The 21,861-nt window shown below is 55.2% G+C and overlaps 8 protein-coding genes across 8 annotated transcripts; 6 read left to right on the forward strand and 2 right to left on the reverse strand.

The window, feature by feature from the left end:
• Window positions 1–842: 842 nt before the first annotated feature.
• Window positions 843–3,815, forward strand: J4E88_005699 (uncharacterized protein; the record flags this gene model as incomplete). Its single annotated transcript, XM_049399333.1, has 2 exons — window positions 843–2,643; window positions 2,692–3,815. The coding sequence occupies 2 exons, from the start codon at window positions 843–845 to the stop codon at window positions 3,813–3,815; spliced, it is 2,925 nt and encodes a 974-aa protein (XP_049255124.1).
• Window positions 3,816–4,250: 435 nt separating this feature from the next.
• Window positions 4,251–6,192, forward strand: J4E88_005700 (uncharacterized protein; the record flags this gene model as incomplete). Its single annotated transcript, XM_049399334.1, is given in 2 exon segments — window positions 4,251–4,480; window positions 4,494–6,192. 2 exon segments carry the CDS (start codon window positions 4,251–4,253, stop codon window positions 6,190–6,192), a joined length of 1,929 nt encoding a protein of 642 aa, XP_049255125.1.
• Window positions 6,193–6,308: 116 nt separating this feature from the next.
• On the reverse strand, window positions 6,309–6,810 carry J4E88_005701 (uncharacterized protein; the record flags this gene model as incomplete). The annotated part of the gene is made up of 2 exons (XM_049399335.1): window positions 6,309–6,589; window positions 6,696–6,810. The coding sequence occupies 2 exons, from the start codon at window positions 6,808–6,810 to the stop codon at window positions 6,309–6,311; spliced, it is 396 nt and encodes a 131-aa protein (XP_049255126.1).
• Window positions 6,811–7,549: 739 nt separating this feature from the next.
• J4E88_005702 (uncharacterized protein) lies at window positions 7,550–10,019 on the reverse strand (the record flags this gene model as incomplete). The annotated part of the gene is made up of 4 exons (XM_049399336.1): window positions 7,550–8,158; window positions 8,217–9,180; window positions 9,253–9,725; window positions 9,858–10,019. 4 exons carry the CDS (start codon window positions 10,017–10,019, stop codon window positions 7,550–7,552), a joined length of 2,208 nt encoding a protein of 735 aa, XP_049255127.1.
• A 647-nt stretch (window positions 10,020–10,666) lies between these two features.
• Window positions 10,667–11,463, forward strand: J4E88_005703 (uncharacterized protein; the record flags this gene model as incomplete). The annotated part of the gene is made up of 5 exons (XM_049399337.1): window positions 10,667–10,725; window positions 10,773–10,883; window positions 10,987–11,137; window positions 11,187–11,267; window positions 11,332–11,463. The coding sequence occupies 5 exons, from the start codon at window positions 10,667–10,669 to the stop codon at window positions 11,461–11,463; spliced, it is 534 nt and encodes a 177-aa protein (XP_049255128.1).
• A 441-nt stretch (window positions 11,464–11,904) lies between these two features.
• On the forward strand, window positions 11,905–17,142 carry J4E88_005704 (uncharacterized protein; the record flags this gene model as incomplete). Its single annotated transcript, XM_049399338.1, has 3 exons — window positions 11,905–12,058; window positions 12,108–16,809; window positions 16,863–17,142. 3 exons carry the CDS (start codon window positions 11,905–11,907, stop codon window positions 17,140–17,142), a joined length of 5,136 nt encoding a protein of 1,711 aa, XP_049255129.1.
• A 1,608-nt stretch (window positions 17,143–18,750) lies between these two features.
• On the forward strand, window positions 18,751–19,413 carry J4E88_005705 (uncharacterized protein; the record flags this gene model as incomplete). The annotated part of the gene is made up of 1 exon (XM_049399339.1): window positions 18,751–19,413. One exon carries the CDS (start codon window positions 18,751–18,753, stop codon window positions 19,411–19,413), a length of 663 nt encoding a protein of 220 aa, XP_049255130.1.
• Window positions 19,414–20,742: 1,329 nt separating this feature from the next.
• RPL2 (60S ribosomal protein L2) lies at window positions 20,743–21,740 on the forward strand (the record flags this gene model as incomplete). Its single annotated transcript, XM_049399340.1, has 5 exons — window positions 20,743–20,844; window positions 20,916–20,976; window positions 21,034–21,128; window positions 21,184–21,489; window positions 21,540–21,740. The coding sequence occupies 5 exons, from the start codon at window positions 20,743–20,745 to the stop codon at window positions 21,738–21,740; spliced, it is 765 nt and encodes a 254-aa protein (XP_049255131.1).
• Window positions 21,741–21,861: the final 121 nt, after the last annotated feature.

Raw genomic sequence — 21,861 nt, forward strand, 5'->3', positions numbered from 1 at the left:
ACGCCAAAAATAGCCCCATGACATTTTACGGAGCTGAGGGAACAGGAGCGAGATGATGCACATCTGGCTCGTATGCAGATCCGCTCGCTTTGAGATAGTCCGTGATAGTGATGATGCAATCTGCCATTCTAGGCATTGAGCTCTTCGAACACGTCGCAAATGTCACGATGGCACAAGAAAAGCAAAACATTCAGTGTACAATAATGAGACGCGATATGTATAGTTTGCATACCCCAGGCGATACGCAGGGGCGGCTGCAGCTTCAGGCACGTTGAGCAGAGGAGGGCTTGCAACGCCGCCTAGACTAACAGCTGCTGTCCCCACTTGGCGTTCTTGTTTGCAGGTTCCATCCGCCGGGCTATGGGCACAGTGTATGTATCTGGATCCAGCGACGTTTGCTGTCGTCTTCTGTGTCACTGGGATGCGGGAGTGCAGGCACAGAACGGGGAAGACGAAACGTCGATTGCGCCTTGGAAGCCTTGAACAGCAGAAAGGCGTTAGAGGCAGCCGGCAGGGAATTGGCAATAGCAGCACTGCCACGGCTCGCGATATCAGCAACTTGGTCCGGTGTTAGCTGCACCGGGACTGGTCTTGCCTTCTCCATGTCATTCCATTAGTTCCGCATGCCTGCACGTGCGGCGGCTTGGGCTGATCACCTACGCCGTGCATCTATGTAGCTCGATGCATTGTACTTGAGGAAAGCTGTCCAACCGCGCGATGCAGTCTTACCCGGGTATAGTCTATGGTTGCTCAGTCTCGTTTTATTATTAGCTGAGCGCGTCGTCTCCGCCCCGCCATCGACAACCTGCTCTGAGGCGGAGCTTGAAGCTGTCAACACTGCAATGCCTAACTTTCCATGGACCAAGTCGAATCGGTCGCACCAATCTGTCGACATTTCCTCGTCAGGGCAGCATTCGCCCGTACCACCTGGTAAGGAAGCATTTGGGCGCCCAATCGCCGGCGCCGCTGACGGGCAAGCGCTGGCAGTGAACGAGCACGTCGCCGCGCAGCGATACCATACTTCAGACAGCCAGCAGGCGCCTGTACAGGCTCAGCAGCCTCCTGTGCAACAACAGCAGGTCTCGACTGGCGCTCCGCTACAGGGCCAATATAGAGAACAGTTTCCTCAGCGCACGACGAGTCACAGGTTGAGTGCCCATCTCCCTCTGGGTCAGTCTTCGCCGTCGCAGGTTTACCAGCAACAACCCGGCCCCGCGCCAGTGTCTGGTGCTGAATCGCCTCATCGCGGCCCCTATCAGCCCCAGCCTGCACCTTCTGCATACACGCCAGAAGCCAAGAAGCCATCGCTGCGCAGTCGCATTGCAGCCGGAGTCAAAGGGCACAAAGACCAGGAAGCCAAAGCACAGAAGAACGGCCTGGGCAGACGACAGTCAGTCCGGAAGAGCGACCCCCGCGCGCAGGAGTATCAGGCGCAGGAAGAGAGCCGTGTGCAGCAGTGGCACCAGCACCAAGGGTCGACTTCCCATCTGCCCGCCTCGAACGAGCAGGACGAAGACAACCTCGACCCCTTCCTGCAGAAAGACGATACGCCCCAGGTACCGCCCAAGGATATCCAGTACCAACAGAACCTGCCGCAGCCTCAGCAGTTTGCGCCGCAGCCGCGTCAGGAACAGCAGGCGTACAATCGGCCCCCACTTGACAGGGTAAGCACGGAGGGCAGCTATTCGACCCAAGGCGGGGTAGACCAATACAGCCCTGAGCAACACCAGGGCCAGGGTCTCCAGCAGCCACGGCACCAGCAACAGCAACAGCAACAGCAGTATCAGAGCTACCAGCCAGCGGTCCAGCACCCACAAGCCTCGGGCGACTACCAGGCCTTCAACCCACAAACCGCGCCAAGCCCTCTGCTCCAGAACGCTCAGCTGCACGGGCAAGGTGGCCCAGTCTCGCAGGACATCCAGCAAACCTACTACCTGTACCAACAGCAGCAAGCTAAACTCCAGGCCCAGGGCCATTCGCCGCTAGACAACGCGCCGCAAAACACGCTTTATCCGCAGCAGTTTGCGTCGCAGCTTCAGCCGCATCAAGACCAGCAGCAACAGCCTCAACCTGGCCGGCCAGCCTCGCAGCAGCAGATTGACCTGCAGCCCCCACAGGCGTCTCGCCAGCATCCTCAGATCGCGCAAGAGGCCCAGTCGATCGAATCGCAGCGCCGTCCCCCTTCGTCCCACCAGCTCGCCCCGCCGTCTCCCCTCCAGCCGCCGTCCCACCAGACCTACGACGCGCAGCATCCCCAGTCGTCCGATCTGCTACCGACCAACATAACACCCCCACACGCGCACGACAGCATGGCGCCGAGTGCTCAGAGCAGTGCTAGGAACACCATCAGGAAAGCGAACGATGGCAGCCAACCACAGCCGGGTGCAACGTCGCGAGAGTCGTCCATGCTTTCACAGCCTCCCGCTCAAGGTCAGCCCCACGGTCAGCCGCCCGTGTCGCCGGGCCTGGCAACATTCGACGCTAACGTCGTTCCAACAGCTTCGCAAGGACAGCCATACCGCGGTGAGAAGCAGCCCCAGCAGGTCTCAGAAATGGGACGGGCAACGCCACCGCCGAGGACATCTGTCGCCGATATGTCAGAGGAGGAAATCGAGAAGCTACAAAAAGAGCACGATGTCTTGCGTGAGTGCATTCTCTTTGGACGAGCCGATTGCATCTAACACAATACAGGCGAAAAGTACCAAAAGGTCAAGCGATACTTTTTCGAGCAGCAATCACAGGTCCATCAGCTACAGAACACTCTCGCAAACCAGCGTTTGTCTTTGTCTCGTACATCCTGGGATGACAGCGAATATGCAACACGCTTCAATCGATTGGACGGATTGATAGCACAGCTGTCCTTCTCAATTCGCAAAGACTGGAAGAGTATACCTACGTGGCTACACAAGGTGGTCAACAAGACAGCTGTCGAGACAGGCAAGCAAGAAATGACGGCTATCGGCCGCGCTGTCATTTCGCAGTGGCTGGTGGAGAACATATTCGAAAAGTACTTCCACCCAGACCTCGAGCCGGGCTTTTCGACGCAACTGCAGTCAATCGTCTCCAACATCCGCAAGTTCTCGCCGCCGTGTCATAGCGCCGAGGATGAAGACACGCTCGCTGCCAAGATTATCAACTGGCGGCTGGCCACACTGGAGGGCCTTGCAGACACTTTGAGAGCACCACAGGCCACAGCCAATCGCGAGGCGCTCACCGAAACACTTAACGAGAAGCTGATTGCGTTCCTCCAAATGCACTTGAATGACCCTGCGCCTCCAGATCTCAATGGAGGTGTGCCTATGATCATCGAACTCGCCATTAGCATTGCACAACATTTGCCCCTTGAAAGCCGTGAAGTACACATCGAGTACTTTTATCCTGATCATAGCATCGTTACCGATTTCATGAAGATTGAGTCCGGCATCCCCGCGCTGACGGCACCCATCGTGGAGCGGGACGATGCCGACAGAGCTTCGATCAGAAGCATGGCTTCCAGACCTGACGACAACATGTCGTTAGCAGAACAAGAGCAAGCACAGCTACAGGGAAGCCAACCACCAAGAGAAGATAAGAAGCGCGGCATGTTCGGTTTTGGTGGGTCAAAGAAGCCGACGGCTTCTCCTGCTACTCTGGGCAAGCGGGAATCGTCGCTCGGTCAAGGTGGCAGCCAGCAAAGTCTTACGCAACATCCGCCGGGTAGCTCTGGTGGACCAAAGGACGAAGCGCCGCCACCACGTGTGCGTATGGCCGCTGGTGTCTTTGTACAGATTCGCGGCAAGAGCATTTTGATCAAGGCGCCAGTGTACCAGACATGAGCGACCCTGACGCGACAATGATAATGAAGATGGACGATTTGGATTGAGCGATCTAGCAAGCAAGCGTTTGGTTTATTTCCTTTTCCACTTCTACACAGTATGATTGGGTTCTGAGATTGGATCTACTGCATCTAAAGTATACCCAGGACGATTGATGGCGTGTTTTGGAGCGTTTCTTAGTCGACTTGGAGTGCATGCCGATACCCTCGTTGCTGTTACGGTTATGATTGGAACAAGAAAAGATTCTCTGGTATAATGAAAGAGGTCTTGCTTTCTGAGCGGCTTCGCTTGAGTGAACGTGTGGGTTTCCGCGATTTGACCGCCCGCAGCACTGAGCTTCGAGGCCCGAAACCACGCTAATTGCGGCGTCTTTGGACTCCCATTGGCCTGCATCCGCACTTGCCCTTGTTTACCGAATCCAAACATTCTCGTCGCATGCTTGATAAGACTGTTCTGACGATGGAAGACATCGTCGTAACCCCGCAATTCAAGTGTGAGCATGAACGCGAAGGTCCTAAGCCTCGGCAGTTACTGATCAGTGCCAGCGACCAATGCCTCCGTCCCATCACCGACCGCGACACACGTCGCATGCCTCAATGGCGCGCGCTTGCAGATACGCTGTCTTACCACGTTGGAAATCGTGCGGAGTATAGCGATACCTTCAAGTCATGATCTTAGAAACTCGAGAATCGCCTGGTCAGCACCTACCCTACCGCCGCTGGCCTCGTCCACGTCGCGACCCTCACCCAACTCGACACCACCCCGTCGATCCTCACGCACACCGCGGCCATGCTCGAACCGCGTCCTCATTTCCGACGACGATACAACGCGCGTATACGATCTTCGCGACGAGAAGTGGAACGCCGTGATCAGCAATGGCTCGGGCGGCATGGGCAAGAACGTGCATGCCGAGTTTGGCGCGAACGAGGATGAAGTCATTGTCTGGAGCGACTTCACCGCATGTGCCAAGATATGGTGTCTCAAGACTGGCAGGGCCGTAGAGATACGCGACCCGAAATTTGTAGGCAAAGACGGAAAGGGGTGGGGCTACCGGCCTGGAGAGGATACAGACTCAAGAGGTGGAAGACGAAGAGGCGGTGTTCTGGCACTGCTATGTCGTGCAGCAGGCGCTGATATCCTGTTGCTCCTGGCTCCAGGCACATACAAGGTTGTCAATCGCGTCGAGCTTACGACAAGCGATGCGGCAGGGCTGAGATGGAGTCGCGACGGTCGCTGGCTAGCAGTCTGGGACGCAGCTTCTGCCGGCTACAAACTCCACATCTACACTGCCGACGGACATTTGTATCGCGCCATGGCCCGGGAACCCTCAGACGACGTCAGCGAGTGGGATGTGGAAGGCTTGGGTATCAAGACGCTCGAATGGGTGCCTGGGAACGAATGTCTAGCTGTCGGTGGCTGGGACCGTCGCGTCCGTATCCTCTCTACACGAACCTTCGCCCCGGTTGTTTTCCTGGACCACACACCCGTCATCGACGTGCCCAGCGCGCCTGTATACAGCGAACATGTCGACAGCCAGGGCAACCGTAGCTTCGCAACCTCGCAGCAGCCCGTCACACCTCCAAAAGCAGCCTTAGAGAAGAACGAAACCGGACTCATGAAGCAGGGTATCGGCATGTTGACCTTTAACGCAGACGGCACGCTATGTGCCACACGGGACGATAGTACACCCTGCACAGTCTGGATCTGGGATCTAACCATCCTCCGACCTCGGTGCATAATAATTCAATACAGTCCAGTTAAGAACCTGCTCTGGCACCCCACAGATCCAAACCGTCTGCTCATTCAGACGACCCAAGACGAACCCACCGTATACCTCTACACAGCCGCGACCTCTCACTCACCCTCATCCTCCAGTTCTCATTCCACATCCGCCCACCAATCCTCTTTCCAACATCCCCCAGCTATTCTCACCTTGTCCTCGCAAATCAGCAAACCAGCGGGCTCAGCACCACCCCGCTGGTCTACAACCTGGCTCTTCACCTCGCCAGACAAGAAACCCGCACTCGTATTCGGTCATCAGCAGGCCCATGTACTGGTGTGGCCTGAGGGCAAAGATAAGATCTTGCGCTTTGAGCGTGATGATGAGGATGAGCAGGAGGAGTCAGACGACAGTTTGTTCGATATACTCACTGGGCGGACGCCGATACCTGAGTTGAACGGGGACAGTAGGGAGGAAGAAAGGATGGAGGAAGATGAGTTTGGGGATAGTGTAGGGACGGTACAAGGGCTCGATGATACATTCAGAGGGAAAGGGGGGAGGGAAGATATACATGATGATCGAGAAGGCGAAGAGCGGGAGCAGAGTCTGTACGAAGAGGGCGTGTTAGGCGAGAGCGGGATGAGCGAGATGTTCTAACACTCAAGCACTACACCTGTGGAGTTTTGACAATTTTTTTAAGAAATATACCCAAACAATTCTCTACTAAAACACCACAATCCCGAACATAAGCACCCTTCCCCATCACCTATAACCTATTTCTTCCCCCCATCCTCATCCTGGAACCCCCACCGCCCCGTCTGATCCAGACCCAGCGGATTCTGCCCCGTCTGCTCCTTGCCCGCAATACTCTCGGGTTTACTCTCATAGCTATCCTTGTTCTGGCCGCCCAGCAGCTCAGACTTTTCTTCTTCGTGGCCCATGAGGGGGCCGAGTGCGGGACGCGTGGTGCCGCCGAGGGCGTTGCCGAGGGGGCCTGTTACGCCTTTTTCGAGGGGCGCGCCGAGGGGGCGGAGGGCTGTGCCTAGGACGTTGCCTGGACGGGAGGGTTAGAGGGGGGTTGGGTTGGAGTAAGTTGTGGTGGGAGGTGTGGTGGTGCTGGTGGTGATTTGGGTGAGAGGAGAGAGGGAGAGAAGACGTACCAATAGGGTCTCCGACCTTGCTCAAAAGACCTCCAGAGCCCTTCTTCTCCTCTTGCTCGTCATTCTGGGGCTCAGTCTGGATGTGCTGTTGCTGCGGCTCTTCCTTGTCTGACATGATGAACGATTTCGGCTTGTGCGTTCCAGTTACTGTAAATGTGTATAGGTCTGTTTTGTTTGTTTATTCCAAGAATGTGAAAACGCGGTAGAAGCTAGGAGTTTATGGATTTAGTTGCCTAAGGGTCTTGAGCGCAACGGCTTTATGTTAGTTGCGCAGGTTACGCGGCGCGGCGCGTTTCCAAGCTTCGGGGTGGTTGTGACGTCACTTGTCATGGGTGGGGAGGTTTGACGCGCTCCCTGGCTTTTTGGTGGGGTACGGTACGCGACAAGGAGGTTCACGGCATCACCGCGATAATTGCATCAATCGAGGGATCCATACTTGAGAGTAGAGATCCAATTTTCGTAGGAAAGACCATGTGGTATAGTGAGCATGGTAGCAGGCACTGAGAGCACCGCGCGGAACCTGTCTTCCGTTGATGTCCATGTGCACAAAACTCCGCCAGATGCAAGTGTTCCCACGACACACAAGGATGGCCAGGAGCAAGAAGCAAACTACGTTTCATCATCAGGATGACGCATCCCCCACCGTGAATTCGCAGTACGCAAAACAAAAAGGAACAATCTGGTAAAACACTTTTGAAATGCAGGAGGATGCTCGCTCATCTGGTCCACGTGGATTGAGTACTCGAGGATTGACGCTACGGCGAAATCGTCTTGCAGCTGCGATGTCAGTGTTTGAGATCTTGTGTGAGCAGGGACAACTTACTTGTCATTGATAGTAACATGTACGACCATGTTTAGCCCGCGACAGTGGGACGAGCGCTCGGATCGATGTCCTCTTTGGTATGATGCGCAAAGGTCGAGACGTCGATAACCTTGTCATGCTTGTATCCCATCCTCGGGTATCTACCAACTCGGATGAACTTGCAACCGCTTAAAAACTTGCCTCGCCAATCAGCATCCAAATCGTCGCCGTTCTCGTGGTGAACGTTGAGCAAGATGGTCTTGACAACTCTTGACGGCCCTGTCTTGAGATAGTCGAAGTTGTTGACGTACTCGTATCCACCACGGGCGCGATAGCTGGTATCGACCATCTCCAAGAGTCGATCCACGAGACACTTGCCGATTCCCTTGGAAACGAACCCTGGGTGGACAAACAACTCCATCTCGAACGTGTAGCGGTATAGAGTCGCCTGACCACAGAAGTCGTCGAGGTGGATGAAACCGACTATCTTTTCGTTGACATAGCCCGGGTCGACCCGGTGCTGGTTGCTCTTGGAGACGGCTACTAGATATGGGAGGCCTGCGCTGGTAATATCCGTGATTCTCGCAGCGATTTGAGCCACAGTACGTTCGTCGAACTCGTTTGCGAAGATGGTATCCCTGACGTAAAAGTTGTAGATCTCCTATAATTGGTGTTAGCAGGACATGTGTTTCTGATGCAATTTAGGATATCCAACTTACTGCGATGCCCCGGACATCCATCGCCTGAATGGGTCGAATATATATGTTGGCTTCAGGGCGCAAGCGACGGTCCACGATTGGTTGAACAGGGGCCTTTGACTCTGGTATGGGACGGTTCCGTTTCGCCATCGTTTTGCGATACTTGTCCTCTTTATGCTTCTTTAATGCCTGAACTTTGGCTTCGGCGGAAGCTAATTGATGAGGTTCATTCGTTTCCGGGTCAACCCTAAAATCTGGAGCTTTGAGAGCGTGAAGATAGCTGGACGCGTGTGTGAGGCGCTTCTGGTCCTGGCTGCCATCGACATCGATGGTCTCCTCATAGATGATATCCTCGTAAAGCTCCCACCAAGGTAAGTAGTCGATGAGATCGTTTTTGTCCACAAGTTCAGGCTTGGACTTCGTTGTTACAAGTTTCTGCCAGTTTACCCTAAGGTTGTCGCCCTCAACCTTTACCTCTAGCCAGTAGCGAGGTGCAACTTCTTTTCCGAGGGTGAACGTGTTAGGTGGGAGGTACACTTGGACCTCAGCTTCGCCAGGGGTTGCGTTAAACCATCGCTCTATGTGGGCGCCAAAATGACGGTCTGCATGACCTTTGCGTCCAATCCATGTCTCAGGGGCGGGCAGCCAGTGACCATTCCAGTCTGTCAGCTTCTTGATGTCGTAATCTGGGTCTCCATTGCTGTTGGACCTGAAGCTGATGCCACCATCACTGTCGCTGCTTGAGGGTATATACTTCATATCCTTTGTCTTGGGCCAGACTGTCTTCTTGTAAGGCTGTGGACCTCGAGGCCATCGTGGATTTCCCGGAGCTTTGGTAGTGGGTGGAGACTCAGCCTTGGGCTGGTCCCAGCCGTTGTAGGTGGTGGGCTCTGGCATCGCAGATCCACGCTGCCCGTTCTTTCCATTGCCGCCCGACGTTGTTGGTGAGGAAGAAGACGAATCTTGCTGATGATTCGCACCGTTGCTGCAAAGGTGTTAGTAAACCTAGATTGTATGACGTTTGTCACGGCATCGAGGCGCGCGATGGTAGACTTACGAGATAAGATCAGGCTTGCTGTTTATCGCTAGCTTCGACTGATTGGACGTAGAACGCGATCCGTTGACAGCAACACCGCTGTCATGGGCAGAGTCTGCCTTTCCACCGTCGGCAGAGCTGCGGTTGCGGAGGTGAGGTGGGACGTAGACACTCGCTTTTCCGTTGGATGGCCCGGCCATGTTGTTGGCAGTTTTCTTCTTCTTGTTGCGCGGGGATCTCTTGTTAGGCGGCTTCTGATTATTTTCTGGGTCCGTGGCGCGGGGTGTAGTTGGAGAAGTAAGGTTGGCAGGTTCGACGGTACTAGCGTGGTGAGCGGCTGCCTTACCACGGCCGTTTCGACGCGGTTGCTTGGGTACGTTAGAGAATTCGGATTGCCGAGCTAGCCAGCTATCCGGGTCGTCTGGTTGCACGGGATCGTTCTCCTCAGCCGCGAATGGCACCCAGTGACGATGGCCAGATTGAGGCTTGTTAAGCTAGTGTTGTGTGTTAGTTGTGTTGTAAGAGTTGGTGAAGTGGTAAGACTGGGCGCAAGTGACAAGACTTATAAGCCGTCACTCTGGGGCGGTATGATGTCGGTACGGGAAGCGAGGTGCGCCTTCACTTACCGAGAGGTTTCCGAAGTCCTTTTCCTGCTGCCAAGTCATGGGTTCTTTGGCGAGCTTCGTGTCGACCTGAGCGTCCTTGACTATATCATCTTCCAGCTCGATCAATTGAGGTAGCGGAGGCAGTGTGCTGCGCGGGCACCAATTACGCGCGGTGCGGCTCATGATGCAGGATTCCGACACTTCTGACTGGGAAGAGAACGAGAGGACCCCAAACAATGCTGATGAGAGCAGAAGGAGCGACCAAGATGAAAAAGAAGAAGATATCCTTGAGATGTAGAAGCATGCAAAGGCCTGGGTCACGGTTTTCTAGCGATGAGTCTGCCTAATAGGTTTGGCGAGAGCATGCCAGCTTCGCCTCACCTCACCTCTTTCCTCATTGAATTTTACCTTGTCATGACACATCCCACGTGTCTATCGCTAGTGTCTACCGAGAAAAGCAGGCAGCCACAATAAAGACAGAACATTACGGAAAGAGTTACCAATGCGGCATGAAGACGCATCTAGGTACACAATATTATGAGACAGTAAATGATTATACATCTAATGAAATAGACGAACGGATAATTAGACGATATTTCCTAAGCCATTTTCCAGAATAAACTCACTGATAGAAAATGGAAGGCGGGATGAAGATATCTGAGATTGCTGAAAGGCGACGTGATAACGGTGTTGTTGCTTTAGCATGCAATACCGTCACCTGGGCAGATGCAAGTGTCCGTAAACAGTTTAGCCGATGAAGGGACGAGCTCCGCACTTACTCGACTGACTGCCTGACAGACAGACAGAACTCGGAAAGTGAAACGCACAAAATGCTGTCAATACTACGGAAGGCGCGTCTCAAGGACAAGGAGATGCGAATCTTGATGCTGTGCGTATTCCAAAAGTTTTTGCGAGATCGGAGGCTCACTGCATCAGTGGGCTTGACAATGCGGGAAAGACGACCATCGTGAAGAAGATCATGAACGAGGATGTGAACAGTGTCAGCCCTACGCTTGGTTTCATCATCAAGACGATCGAGTATGACGGGTACGTATGACAAACCTTGGCCGCCTGATGAGACTGACGGAACAGCTACAAACTCAATATATGTACTGCACCTGGTTGTTCCCTCGCAAGCGTGTACTAACAGCACAGGGGATGTCGGTGGCCAGAAGACATTGCGGACGTACTGGAAGAACTATTTTGAGAAGACTGACACGCTCATCTGGGTTGTCGATGCGACTGACCGCGAGCGGATAGACGATTGTCGACAGGAATTGGCGGGGTTGCTGCTGGAAGAGGTTTGCACAAGCATGAACCCTCCCAAGCGTTACGAGCTAACAAAAGAAGCGTTTATCTGGAGCCAGTCTGCTTGTGTTCAGAAACAAGAGCGATGTGCCGGGGTCCATGACGGAAGACGAGATTCGCGAGGTGGGTGAGGGCTTAGGAAGATGTTGAGCCTGGTTGGCGGGCCAATGCTGACGGCGGCGTACAGGGACTGCGACTCGACGCCATCAAGACACACAAATGGCACATTATGGCCTGCAGCGCCATGACGGGAATGAACTTGCAGGAGGGGCTGGAGTGGGTGGTGCAGGATGCAAAGGCGCGACTGTTCTTGTATTGATGCTTGTCGGCATGCATCGCGGTGCCAGGGTCACGGCAGCCCAAAGGCTGGATGCGGGTAGTATAGCGGTAGTCGAATGACAAGCTCCAACCGCCCAAGTGTGGAGCTGGCGTCGACCGGCCGCAGCTGGACGTCGATGGTATAAACAAACAGCCATCGAGGCCGTCTGGACGACCTGCATCCCTCTATCTCGCTGCTTCTCTCTATCATTCGCTCATTTGGTGCTACCTGTCCGCGGGCTTACGTCGACATCGCATCTGAAACATACCCGAGCACTCTGGCTAGGAATGACATAACCGAGTCAAAGTAATTTAACGACCGTCTAGCTCCCAGATCCGCCTGGGATTCATCTCACTGCCGAGCAGCTTCAATCCTTGCGCATAACTCCCGTAGCGCACATTGGCCTGTGATAGCCTGTCTTTCTCGTCGCCCACAAGCACCATGGCGTCCGACGAGAGGGAAATCGATCCTTCCGAGTTTGTGCAGCGGATTCAACGGCTGGGCGACCAGCGGGACCGCGAAGATGCCGAGCGCGTCAAGAAGCTCGAGGAGGAGCTGATACAGGGCCGCAGCGAGCGACTAGCGCGCAGAGCAGGTTTGTTTTTATGCCCGTTAGAGTTCACGACGGCTGTTGACCCAAACAGAGCGAGCCCGCTCCATCTCCCCCGACAAGCCATATACGCCCCAGTCCCCGCGCTCTCAAGCTGCCACGCCCCGAACGGTGCAGGAAAAGGCTGTCAGCACGCCCACGCCCGCCATGAGCCCGCCCAGTCAAGACGCCGCCCGCGACGACTCGCTGCAGCGCCTCACGAGCTCGCCCACGCCCTCCGCCCTCGACGACACCGAGCCCAAGAAGCCCGCCACCAGCGCCGCCGCATTGGGGCGCTCCGGCACCCTATCGTGGAACCAGAGGCCCAAGTCCGGCAGCATACGGCGGCCGCTGTCAGTCGCATCGCGGTCCCCCGAGCGCCCGTCAGCCAGCAACACGCCCGAGCCGCCAGCGTCGCCCGAGGCCAATCCCTCCAGGACCTCCATCGCAGCCTCGTTAGGTGCCAAGGACCCAGCGTTCTTCCGACAGACTCAGGACAGTGGAAGGGGCGCAGCGGCATACAGGAAAAACCAGGACGAGGCGGCGTCAGAGACAGGCTCCGTGTCGGGCAGGAGGCAGCTGCCGGGCATGTCACGCGAGTCTACAACAGAGCCCGAGGTCAGCAGCCCGCCTGCCGAAAGCATACGCTCCAGCTCGCCCGGCTCTCGCGGCGGCTCGGTACGCGGCAGCGCCATGCTGAGCAACCGCTTTTCCACCAACACATCGGTATCAGGGGGCGATGCTGAGCCGCTCGCCAAGGGGCGCTCTCCTCTCCCAACGCTCGACTCCCAAAAGTTCGCCCCGCCGTCTGAACAAGGCTCCTCGATCGACGGTGGGGACAGCGAACGTGCCGCACGCGCCCTTGCCATGTCGCCGACACAAGGAAGGATTTCGCCCGAACGGGAACGATCTGCCTCGCCTACCAAGGGCATGGGCGGCTTCGTGCAAAGCGCCATGCTCAAGCGCAGCGATAGCGTAAGCAAGCGGTGGAGCACCCAGACACCGCCAGTCCTGAGCAGACAAAACTCTACCCTGAGCAACCGCGGAAGTGCCATAACAGGCTACGGCTCACTCTCCGGCCTCGACCGACCTAGTCTGAGCAGAGACAACTCCATCGAACCCTCGTCCTCCTCGCGTCCCGCCTCGAGCTATAGCAATGCGACCATCACGGGCGCCGACAAAGACAGCGCACCCAAAGACGAGTTCGTGAAGCCAGCCCTACCTCACCGTCACAGCCGAGCCAAGTCCGTCGCGTCCACCTTCAGCGACAAGGACGCACTCAACGACGACTTCTCGCCCCCGAGCCCCTCGAAGCGGTGGAGCCCAACAAAGTCGACTTGGCTGGAGAGCGCGCTGAGCAGGCCAGAGTCGCCCAAGCCGAAGCAAGCAGCGCCGGCGCAGCCTGCGTGGATGGCAGAGATCAACCGCATCAAGCAACAGCGCAGTAGTGTTGACCTGGGCAAAGGCAGCCCATTCGGAGAGCCATCGTCTGGTCGCACCTCACCCATCAAGGACATACAACTGAAGCCCGTCGGTCTTCGCAGGCCCGATTCTCCCAAGAAGGAGGAAGTTGCTGAGCCCAAGAAGATGGAGACAGTCAAGGAGCAGTCACCCAGCCCAACACCTGCATTGGCACCGAAGCCCTTGTTCACCAAGAAGTCGGAATCCAAGCTCGTGAATGAGACACCAGCAGCGGCAGCTGAGCCTGAAGTCGTCAAGGACGCCCCTGAAAAGGCTGCTGTAGAAGCACCCACTCCTACCCCTACCAAATCGCAATCACCGCCGCCAACAGCTGAGCAGCCGGCAACGCCCACCGAAGCCAAGCCAGTAGCATCGCGATTCACACAGGATACAGGCCGTGGGTCTCCAGCGGCAAGGCCGAAAACCCCACCCAAGAAGGACTTCCGCGCCGGGTTGAAGCCACGCCGACCGCCGCCTGACAATTCGAAGAAGGATGGCGAGGTCAATGAGTTGCAAAACGTCTTTGGCCGGCTACGAAAGGCCGAAACCAAGAACTATGTTGCGCCTGACGTGCTCAAGGATAACATCACACGAGGGAAGACCGCGCTTAACGTGACTGGTGGGCCCAAGCCTACAGTCCGGAAAGACGAGTTCAGGGAGAGCCTCATTAAGAGGAAATCCACCATCTTTGACAAGGCCCAGGAAGAGGGCTCGGCATTGAAGCGATCCGACAGCGCTTCGAAACCATCTCCTCCAACACCCGAAGCTATTGCAAAGAAAAAGGGCCTGAGCCGAGCAGACAGTGACCCAAAGGCTGGCGCTCCGAAAGAACCAGAACCCATACCAGAAGCTCTGGTCAGGAGGAAGAGTTTAGCTGCAAACAAGGCCATCATGAATGATAAGCCAGCACAGCCCGCATCCTCTACGACAAAAGAGCCAGCCATGTCTGGCAAGCTCGCGGGTCGCTTCAACCCTGCATTAGCCGGTATGCTCGCTCGAGGGCCACCACCTCTTGCGACGAACAAGTCTACATCAAGTGCTGAGGTAGACATGTCTCCTACCAGGCCTGCGCAAGAAGAGAAGACTGGACCTGCCCCAGAGCTGCAACACATGACCAAGGGTCGCGCCCGCGGACCGAAGCGAAGGGCGCCGAAATCCACGACTGCCGGACCGGAAAAGACTCAGGACAAGGCTCAGGACAAGGTTGAGGAAAAGGCTCAAGAGAAGGTACCTACTGCTGCTGTTGCTCCTTTGGTGAAACCAGAGCATGTCCTTCCTAGCTCCGAGGTTTCCAAGACTAACGGAAAATCAGAGGAGCGACCAGTAGCCAGGACGCCGGTCAGACAGTCGTCGACTGATAAGCCTGCCACGCCTGCCAAATCATCGCGCATCTCTTCCGGAAATTTCGGAAAAGCCTCCACTCCGGAGCTCCCCAAAAAGCCAGAGTCTCTGGAGTTGGACCGCAGAGTATCTGGATCTCAAGCCACCCCGAAGACGCCACGCCCCGAGTCTATCAACTCACCGAAACCATCATCACCAAGAGTACCGAATAAGCCAACATCTCAAGAATTTGAAAGACGGGTCTCTGGATCGCATACCACGCCGATGAAGTCTCCACTACCAAAGCCAGTCGAAACACCAACGTCCGCATCACCCACATCGACACCGACATCGCATTCTCGATTCTCCCGTCCCCTCCCGACATTGCCGCAGACAGTGTCTTCAAAACCCGCAGCGGAGAGTCCTAGATCAACGCCACTCAGAGAAATATCAACACCCAATGTAGAAATATCACCAGCTAAAGATGAGCCCTCGCCCGAGAAGACGACGTTCTCCTCGGTCAAGAGCGCCACCACGCTATGGGGTAGGTCGTCGGCGTCTTCATCACCCGCTCCAACAAGGGTGAAGTCCCCCATCAAGCTACCAACGCAAGCGGACGAACAAGCTGCGATGAAGGACGCCGGACTGGTTCGCTCATCAGAGCCAGAAACCAAGGCCCTTCCCAACCCGCCACAGCCCAGCCAACAGTCACCGACTGAATCGAAACCTCTGCCACCAAAGCCCAAGCCTGTTGGCCTGGGCTTCAGCCTTGGAAGTCTGGGTGGATTTGTCGCGTCTCGGTCACGGGACTCAAGTCCTCAATTACCCAAGAACGCGCCTATGTCACCACCAGGAAGCGCCAACAGGCCATTCTCAGAGCCATCCATTGTATCGCCAACCATCCCAAAGCACGACGGGATGTTTGCCGACTTCTTTGATGAAGCGCCCGTTACTGAGGGCCAGCTTCCCGATAACGTAGACACCATGTACACACTAAAATCGCCACCACTTGACCTTGGTCCGTCAGGGAAGATTCGTACATTACGCAAGCAGATCCAAGAAGTAACCGGTGACGGGAGGCTTACATCTATACCTATGCAAGAAGAGCACATCTTGTTCCAAGATTCAATGTACTTGTGCACGCACGTCTATAGTGATGCAAGGGGCGGAAGACACACGGACGTGTACCTATGGGCTGGCAATGGTGTACCCGAACCTACTCTGGAAGATGTGCAACTCTTCGCCAAGAACCATGCACGACAGAACCAAGGGACACTTCTAGTCATCCGTCAAGGTCAAGAGACACCGAACTTCTTTGAGGCTCTGGGTGGTATCGTCATCACACGTCGTGGCGCAAAGCCGGGATCGAAAGAGTTCATGCTTTGCGGCCGTCGCCATCTCGGACACCTCGCCTTTGATGAAGTAGATTACTCTCTCAAGAGCCTATGCTCCGCCTTTCCCTACCTCGTCTCTACTTCGACCGGCAAGGTATACTTATGGAAGGGTCGCGGCTGTTCCGCTGAGGAGGTGTCCGGTGCTCGCCTCATGGGCATGGACCTTGCGCCCACGGGCGACTACAACGAGATCGACGAGGGTGCCGAACCTCAAGCCTTCCTCAACAACACCTTTCCTCCCTCGCAAGTGCCAGCAAAGGGCCCTGCCATCCCACGCTCAGCAGACCACTGGCGCTACAAAGCCACATCGGATAAGTACCGCGTGCGTCTCTACAAGATTGAACAAACGACCGGCCAACCGGCAGGATGGGGCCAAGCACTCCAGGTGAGCAGCTCCTTTTTCGCACCGCTGCTGCGGAGACCGTCTTGGAACGCTGCTGAACAGAGGCCACAGACGCCGCTTACGCCCAAGACGCCGCACGGTGCTGTCAAGACCGAGGTCAAGGAGATTATGCCTTTCTCGCAGAGGGATCTGGAGCCGGAGAACGTATATGTACTTGACGCGTTCTTCGAGATGTACATGTAAGTTGCCCCGTCATTGCAGATGTCTGCCACAGTCCACTAATCCTTTGCAGTATCGTTGGTCCCTTGTCTCGCACACAAGCCCCGGCATTCTCCACGGCTCTGATGTTCGCGCAAGCGTACGGCATGCTCGCTGTATCGGAAGAAGACCGTCCGTTCATGCCCGTGACCACGGTCGTACTAGAAGGTGTACCTCGCGACATGAAGGTTCTGTTCCGACACTGGGACGACAAGCTCATCCCCGCTGCTGGCTTGATGAGCGGTAAACTTGGCCGAGGCAAGAGTTTGAGGATCGTCGGTCTGGAGAAAGCCATTGAGGCTACGCGGCGCTAGAGGGTGGGCGAAAGCATTCGTGCTTGTTACTGTATTGTCAGGAGCGTCTCGAAGGCGAATTGCATTTTTGCGCCTTACCTTCCATGTACATAAGTTATGCCTGCACTATATTCGGCGGCAGGTGCCTTAGGCTTGCACAACGGCGTCGCGGCGTCACTACGGACCGGCCTATGGCTGAAGTCGTTGAGGCAGTATTCTCGCTCACGCGACCTGTATATCATTACGTTGCTCAATCTTGTTCCCGGTTGATATCTGTTTCTCATTTCAACGGCCTTGTTTTTCAGCTGATGAAGAAACAACATCAATCTAGACCGTTGAAAAGAACGTCGTCGTGAACATGAACGTGGGCCCAGAACATCGACAGAGCATGATCGGAAATGAGAGGGAGGTTCCCGCGGCGGGTACGCGATGTTTCAGCTGAACCGATGCAGGAACTGTTCACCCGCACTGGGCCGTATCCTTCTCGCCCTCTGGCTAGCACCACCGGTTCGATCTCGTTTCGCGGACTAATATGTAAATCTTCTGACCATGACTTTTGCCTTGGTGATGATCATTGATCTTCTAGGGTGTTCTGCCGTCTTTCTATTATCGGAACAAGTGGAGGAGACAGCACCTTGCGCGAAACTGGTGGAAACGTCATGACATGTGGCGCTGTCTCATGCGCATAGTGGCGGGCTGTGCCTCAGAAACATGAGGCGATGGATAGTTGATGCCCTAAGGGTGTTTCACCGGGGATCTGCATTGTAGTCTTGTTTGCATGATGGCATCGTTGTGGGTCGTTCAGGCATTGCAGTTACTACTGTTTCTTTTGATGGATTGATCGTACAGTAAGAACACCGAGATAATGATGGACGAGTGTCGTTCGACTGTCAGAACCTTCTGTTGCTGAGAGTTTCGCGTGCTCCCGCCGGTACTTCTCTCGGCTCTCCGTAGCGGCCGCTGCTGGTGTGACTTGCCTAAAGACGCCTGGATCCGTCTGACGCGATCAGCACAGGCACACATGACTATTTCCCCCTCCCTTACACCGCATTCACATTGTACTCGGTCACAGAACACGTCAATGCTGGCAGAATAGCCACCGGTATGTTTCTTCGCATGGCAGGAAGTCCCAGGGTATCCAAGCCTTCCCAAGCTTTTGCCGAGGGAAATAAGCACGCCGATCCATGCAACCATCTGCAGGAATGGGAGGAAACGCCAGGGCTTCCCCACAGAACACTATAGTCATCTACCGTAGCTTGACGGAGCTTAATTAATCGGGGGTACTGCTCATTTACACTACTGGTGGAATGGTCTGAGGACCAGGGTTCGAGCAACGGAATGCGTCCCCCGGGGCTCGGGAGCACGTTTGCATGCGGATAGTGGCAAGCGCTCAGATGGCGAGGCGACAGCGGCTTCGGTCATGGACCTTGAAACAATCGCAATATGTTTGGTGCGAGATGTTTACAGCCTTTTAACCGTCAAGTCGTATATAGACCAAGGCTTGGAAGGACCATTAAGCTCACCACCAAGCATCTACACAAGCAGCCTTCACTTCCACATTCTCTTCTTCACTACCAATCAACGTTCTTTTACAACAAACCCACTTTTCCAACCTTTCCAATCTTCAAAATGGTTGCCTTCAGCTCTATGGTCCTCGGCCTCACCGCCATTGCCGGCTCTGCCTTTGCCGCACCCACTGCCGATGTCCCTGACTTCGAGCTCGGCTCCAAGAGCCTCGCTGCCCGCCAGGACTACAACCAGAACTACAAGACCTCTGGCAACGTCCAGTTCAGCCCCACCAACAACGGCTACAGCGTCAACTTCTCCAACGCCGGCGACTTCGTCGTTGGAAAGGGCTGGAACAAGGGCACGACCCGCAAGATCAACTTCCAGGGCTCCACCACGCCCCAAGCCGGCACTGTCCTCGTCTCCGTCTACGGATGGACCACCGGCCCCTTGGTCGAGTACTACATCCAGGAGTACACCTCCAACGGAGCTGGTTCCGCCCAGGGCACCAAGATGGGCCAGGTCACCTGCGACGGCTCCGTCTACGACATCTGGAAGCACACCCAGGTCAACCAGCCTTCCATCCAGGGCACCACCACCTTCACCCAGTACATCTCCAACCGTGTGAACAAGAGGCCCGGCAGCGGCACTGTCACCACCAAGTGCCACTTCGACGCCTGGGCCAAGCTCGGCATGAACCTCGGTCAGCACAACTACCAGACTCTTGCTACTGAGGGCTGGGGCAACGCTGCTGGCAAGTCCCAGTACACCATCACCGGCTCATAGAGTGTTGACACACTTTGTATGAGGGGCCACTGAGTGGCTTTGGACAATGACCTGGATCAAGAACTGATTAGTCGCTGGCGCAATGCAGTCGACGGGAGATCTTGGTTGCCGAGGGTTTTCTTGTTGTAGATTTTGGTTTTCTTCATTCCTTTCTTCGATTCTTTGGGGTCTTGACGCACTCCTCGCATGTACATATTGCATCTTTTTGCTGGAAAAAATTCACTCTGGTCTGTTGTCTTGAAGACAGACAGCTAAAAAAAAAAAAAAACCCCCTGCTTCTACTTGCTTGTGATGTTTGGCGTGATGTCGAAGCGAACAGTGACTGCTGTGCAGCTTGGTGAATGGTACAGGAGCGAACTTCAAGCTCCACCTACCCAGTCCGATACCTTTAAGTTAGCACCTCCGAGATATACGCCGTTGAGTTTGCGATGAATGACACAAGATGGATGTTCGTAGTCGTATGGGAAGAGAATGAGGTGATGTGGACTTTGTCGCGAGAACTTCAGGGTATGGAGATCGTAAAGATCGAGAATCTAGGATCCTTCTGGATAAAAAAGTGATGACTTGGAGGTGTGTATGCGCCTGGCAATGGCTACGAAGATGTGTCCCGCCGGTAAGTTGCATACTCACTTCGTTTCCGGTGTGCAAGTCCTGTGCAGGATGAGTATGAACTTCAGAGGCCCAAGTTTCGTAATTCTGAACACGACCAAATGCGTTGATTGATAAATCGCCGTTGTGTCGCACGTATGCTCACGAACTCTGCCTCGCGCTTCTTTCGCTCCTATCATGTACCGATGCAGTGTTAGTAGGGCTGTACGCACAACATACAGACTCAGGAATACGGCCGGCATGTTTCGCCGAGGGCAGACTCTCTGAAAATCTCCAAGCTGCCACAGTCATCGCGCACTTCAATGACCAGCGCAAACCAAGACCAGGGCCTAATCTGAGTCAAGAACGTGTACTCTTCTCCGTTGGAACTTCTAGATCTGGGGCGAATAACATGGTGATGTCCGTCTAACAAGCCACCGAAGCTGGAACGCGTCTTCTCAACGAAGATTTCAGGGATGCGATGCTGATTTGTGGTTTCGTTCTGACGGACCCTGTTCCATGGTAATAACCGATACGATCTTGTGATGGATTCTGAGATTCGTAAATGACGGTCTTGCTGTTGTTGTTGTTGTTGATGACGAGCCTTCAGGGTGTCGCCCACGTTGGAGAGAGTGGCCCGTGCACCCACTAAAAAATAAGCGACGTGGGCTCTTGTCGAAATACCTATCCATTGTGCGAACTCCAACGACCGACAATCCAACTCACATCAACACCGTCGTCATGGGTAGGGTCATTCGCAACCAACGTAAGGGTCGCGGCTCTATCTTCACGGCCAACACCCGCCTGAACAAGAACCCCGCCCAGTTCCGCACGCTCGACTTCGTACGTTCGCCGCCCGCACAATCGCGATATTGGACACACACATATTGGGATATGAGGGCTAATGGGTGCAGGCTGAGCGCAATGGTTACATTCGGGGTGTCGTAAAGGAGATCGTCCACGACTCCGGTCGTGGTGAGTACCCAGCCGCGAATTGGACGTCTGGGCCATTTTTAACGATTTCGTGAACAGGCGCTCCCCTCGCCAGGGTCACCTTCCGCAACCCCTACAAGTTCAAGCAGAACACCGAGACCTTCATCGCCAACGAGGGCATGTACACTGGCCAGGTCAGTCGAAATCCCCTGGGCCGCAACAACGGGAATTATATCTAACATTGCCAAGTTCATCTACGCTGGAAAGAACGCTGCGCTCACCATCGGCAACGTCCTCCCCCTCGCTTCCGTCCCCGAAGGTACCGTCCTCACCAACGTCGAAGACAAGAACGGTGACCGTGGTGCGCTCGGCCGTACCTCCGGTAACTACGTGACCGTTATCGGCCACAACCCCGATGAGGGCAAGACCCGTGTCAAGCTCCCATCTGGCGCCAAGAAGGTCCTTCCCAGCTCATGCCGTGGTATGGTCGGCATCGTCGCTGGAGGTGGCCGCACAGACAAGCCTCTCATGAAGGCGTCGCGTGCTAAGCACAAGGTATGTATTGTGGTCGTATTGGCATCAGCGCAGTCACTAACACCCCACAGTTCGCTGCCAAGCGCAACAGCTGGCCCAGGACTCGTGGTGTTGCCATGAACCCCGTCGACCATCCCCACGGTGGTGGTAACCACCAGCATATCGGTAAAGCCTCGACCATCTCCCGGTACGCCACCCAGGGTCAAAAGGCCGGTCTCATCGCCGCGCGGAGGACAGGTCTGCTCCGTGGTACCCAGAAGACAAAGGACTAGAGTGGTGCTTTGTGATCTGGTGGCGTTGGTCTACGACAGGAACGACAAAGATGCGGTCGGTTATTCTCTCCATACCTCTATATGCGGGTGGCCGGGCGTTATAACGAAATGGAAACTTCTC

This window comes from Alternaria novae-zelandiae (assembly GCF_023758075.1).
Source record: "Alternaria novae-zelandiae strain BMP 2774 chromosome Unknown scaffold_10, whole genome shotgun sequence".
Lineage (NCBI taxonomy): Eukaryota > Fungi > Ascomycota > Dothideomycetes > Pleosporales > Pleosporaceae > Alternaria > Alternaria novae-zelandiae.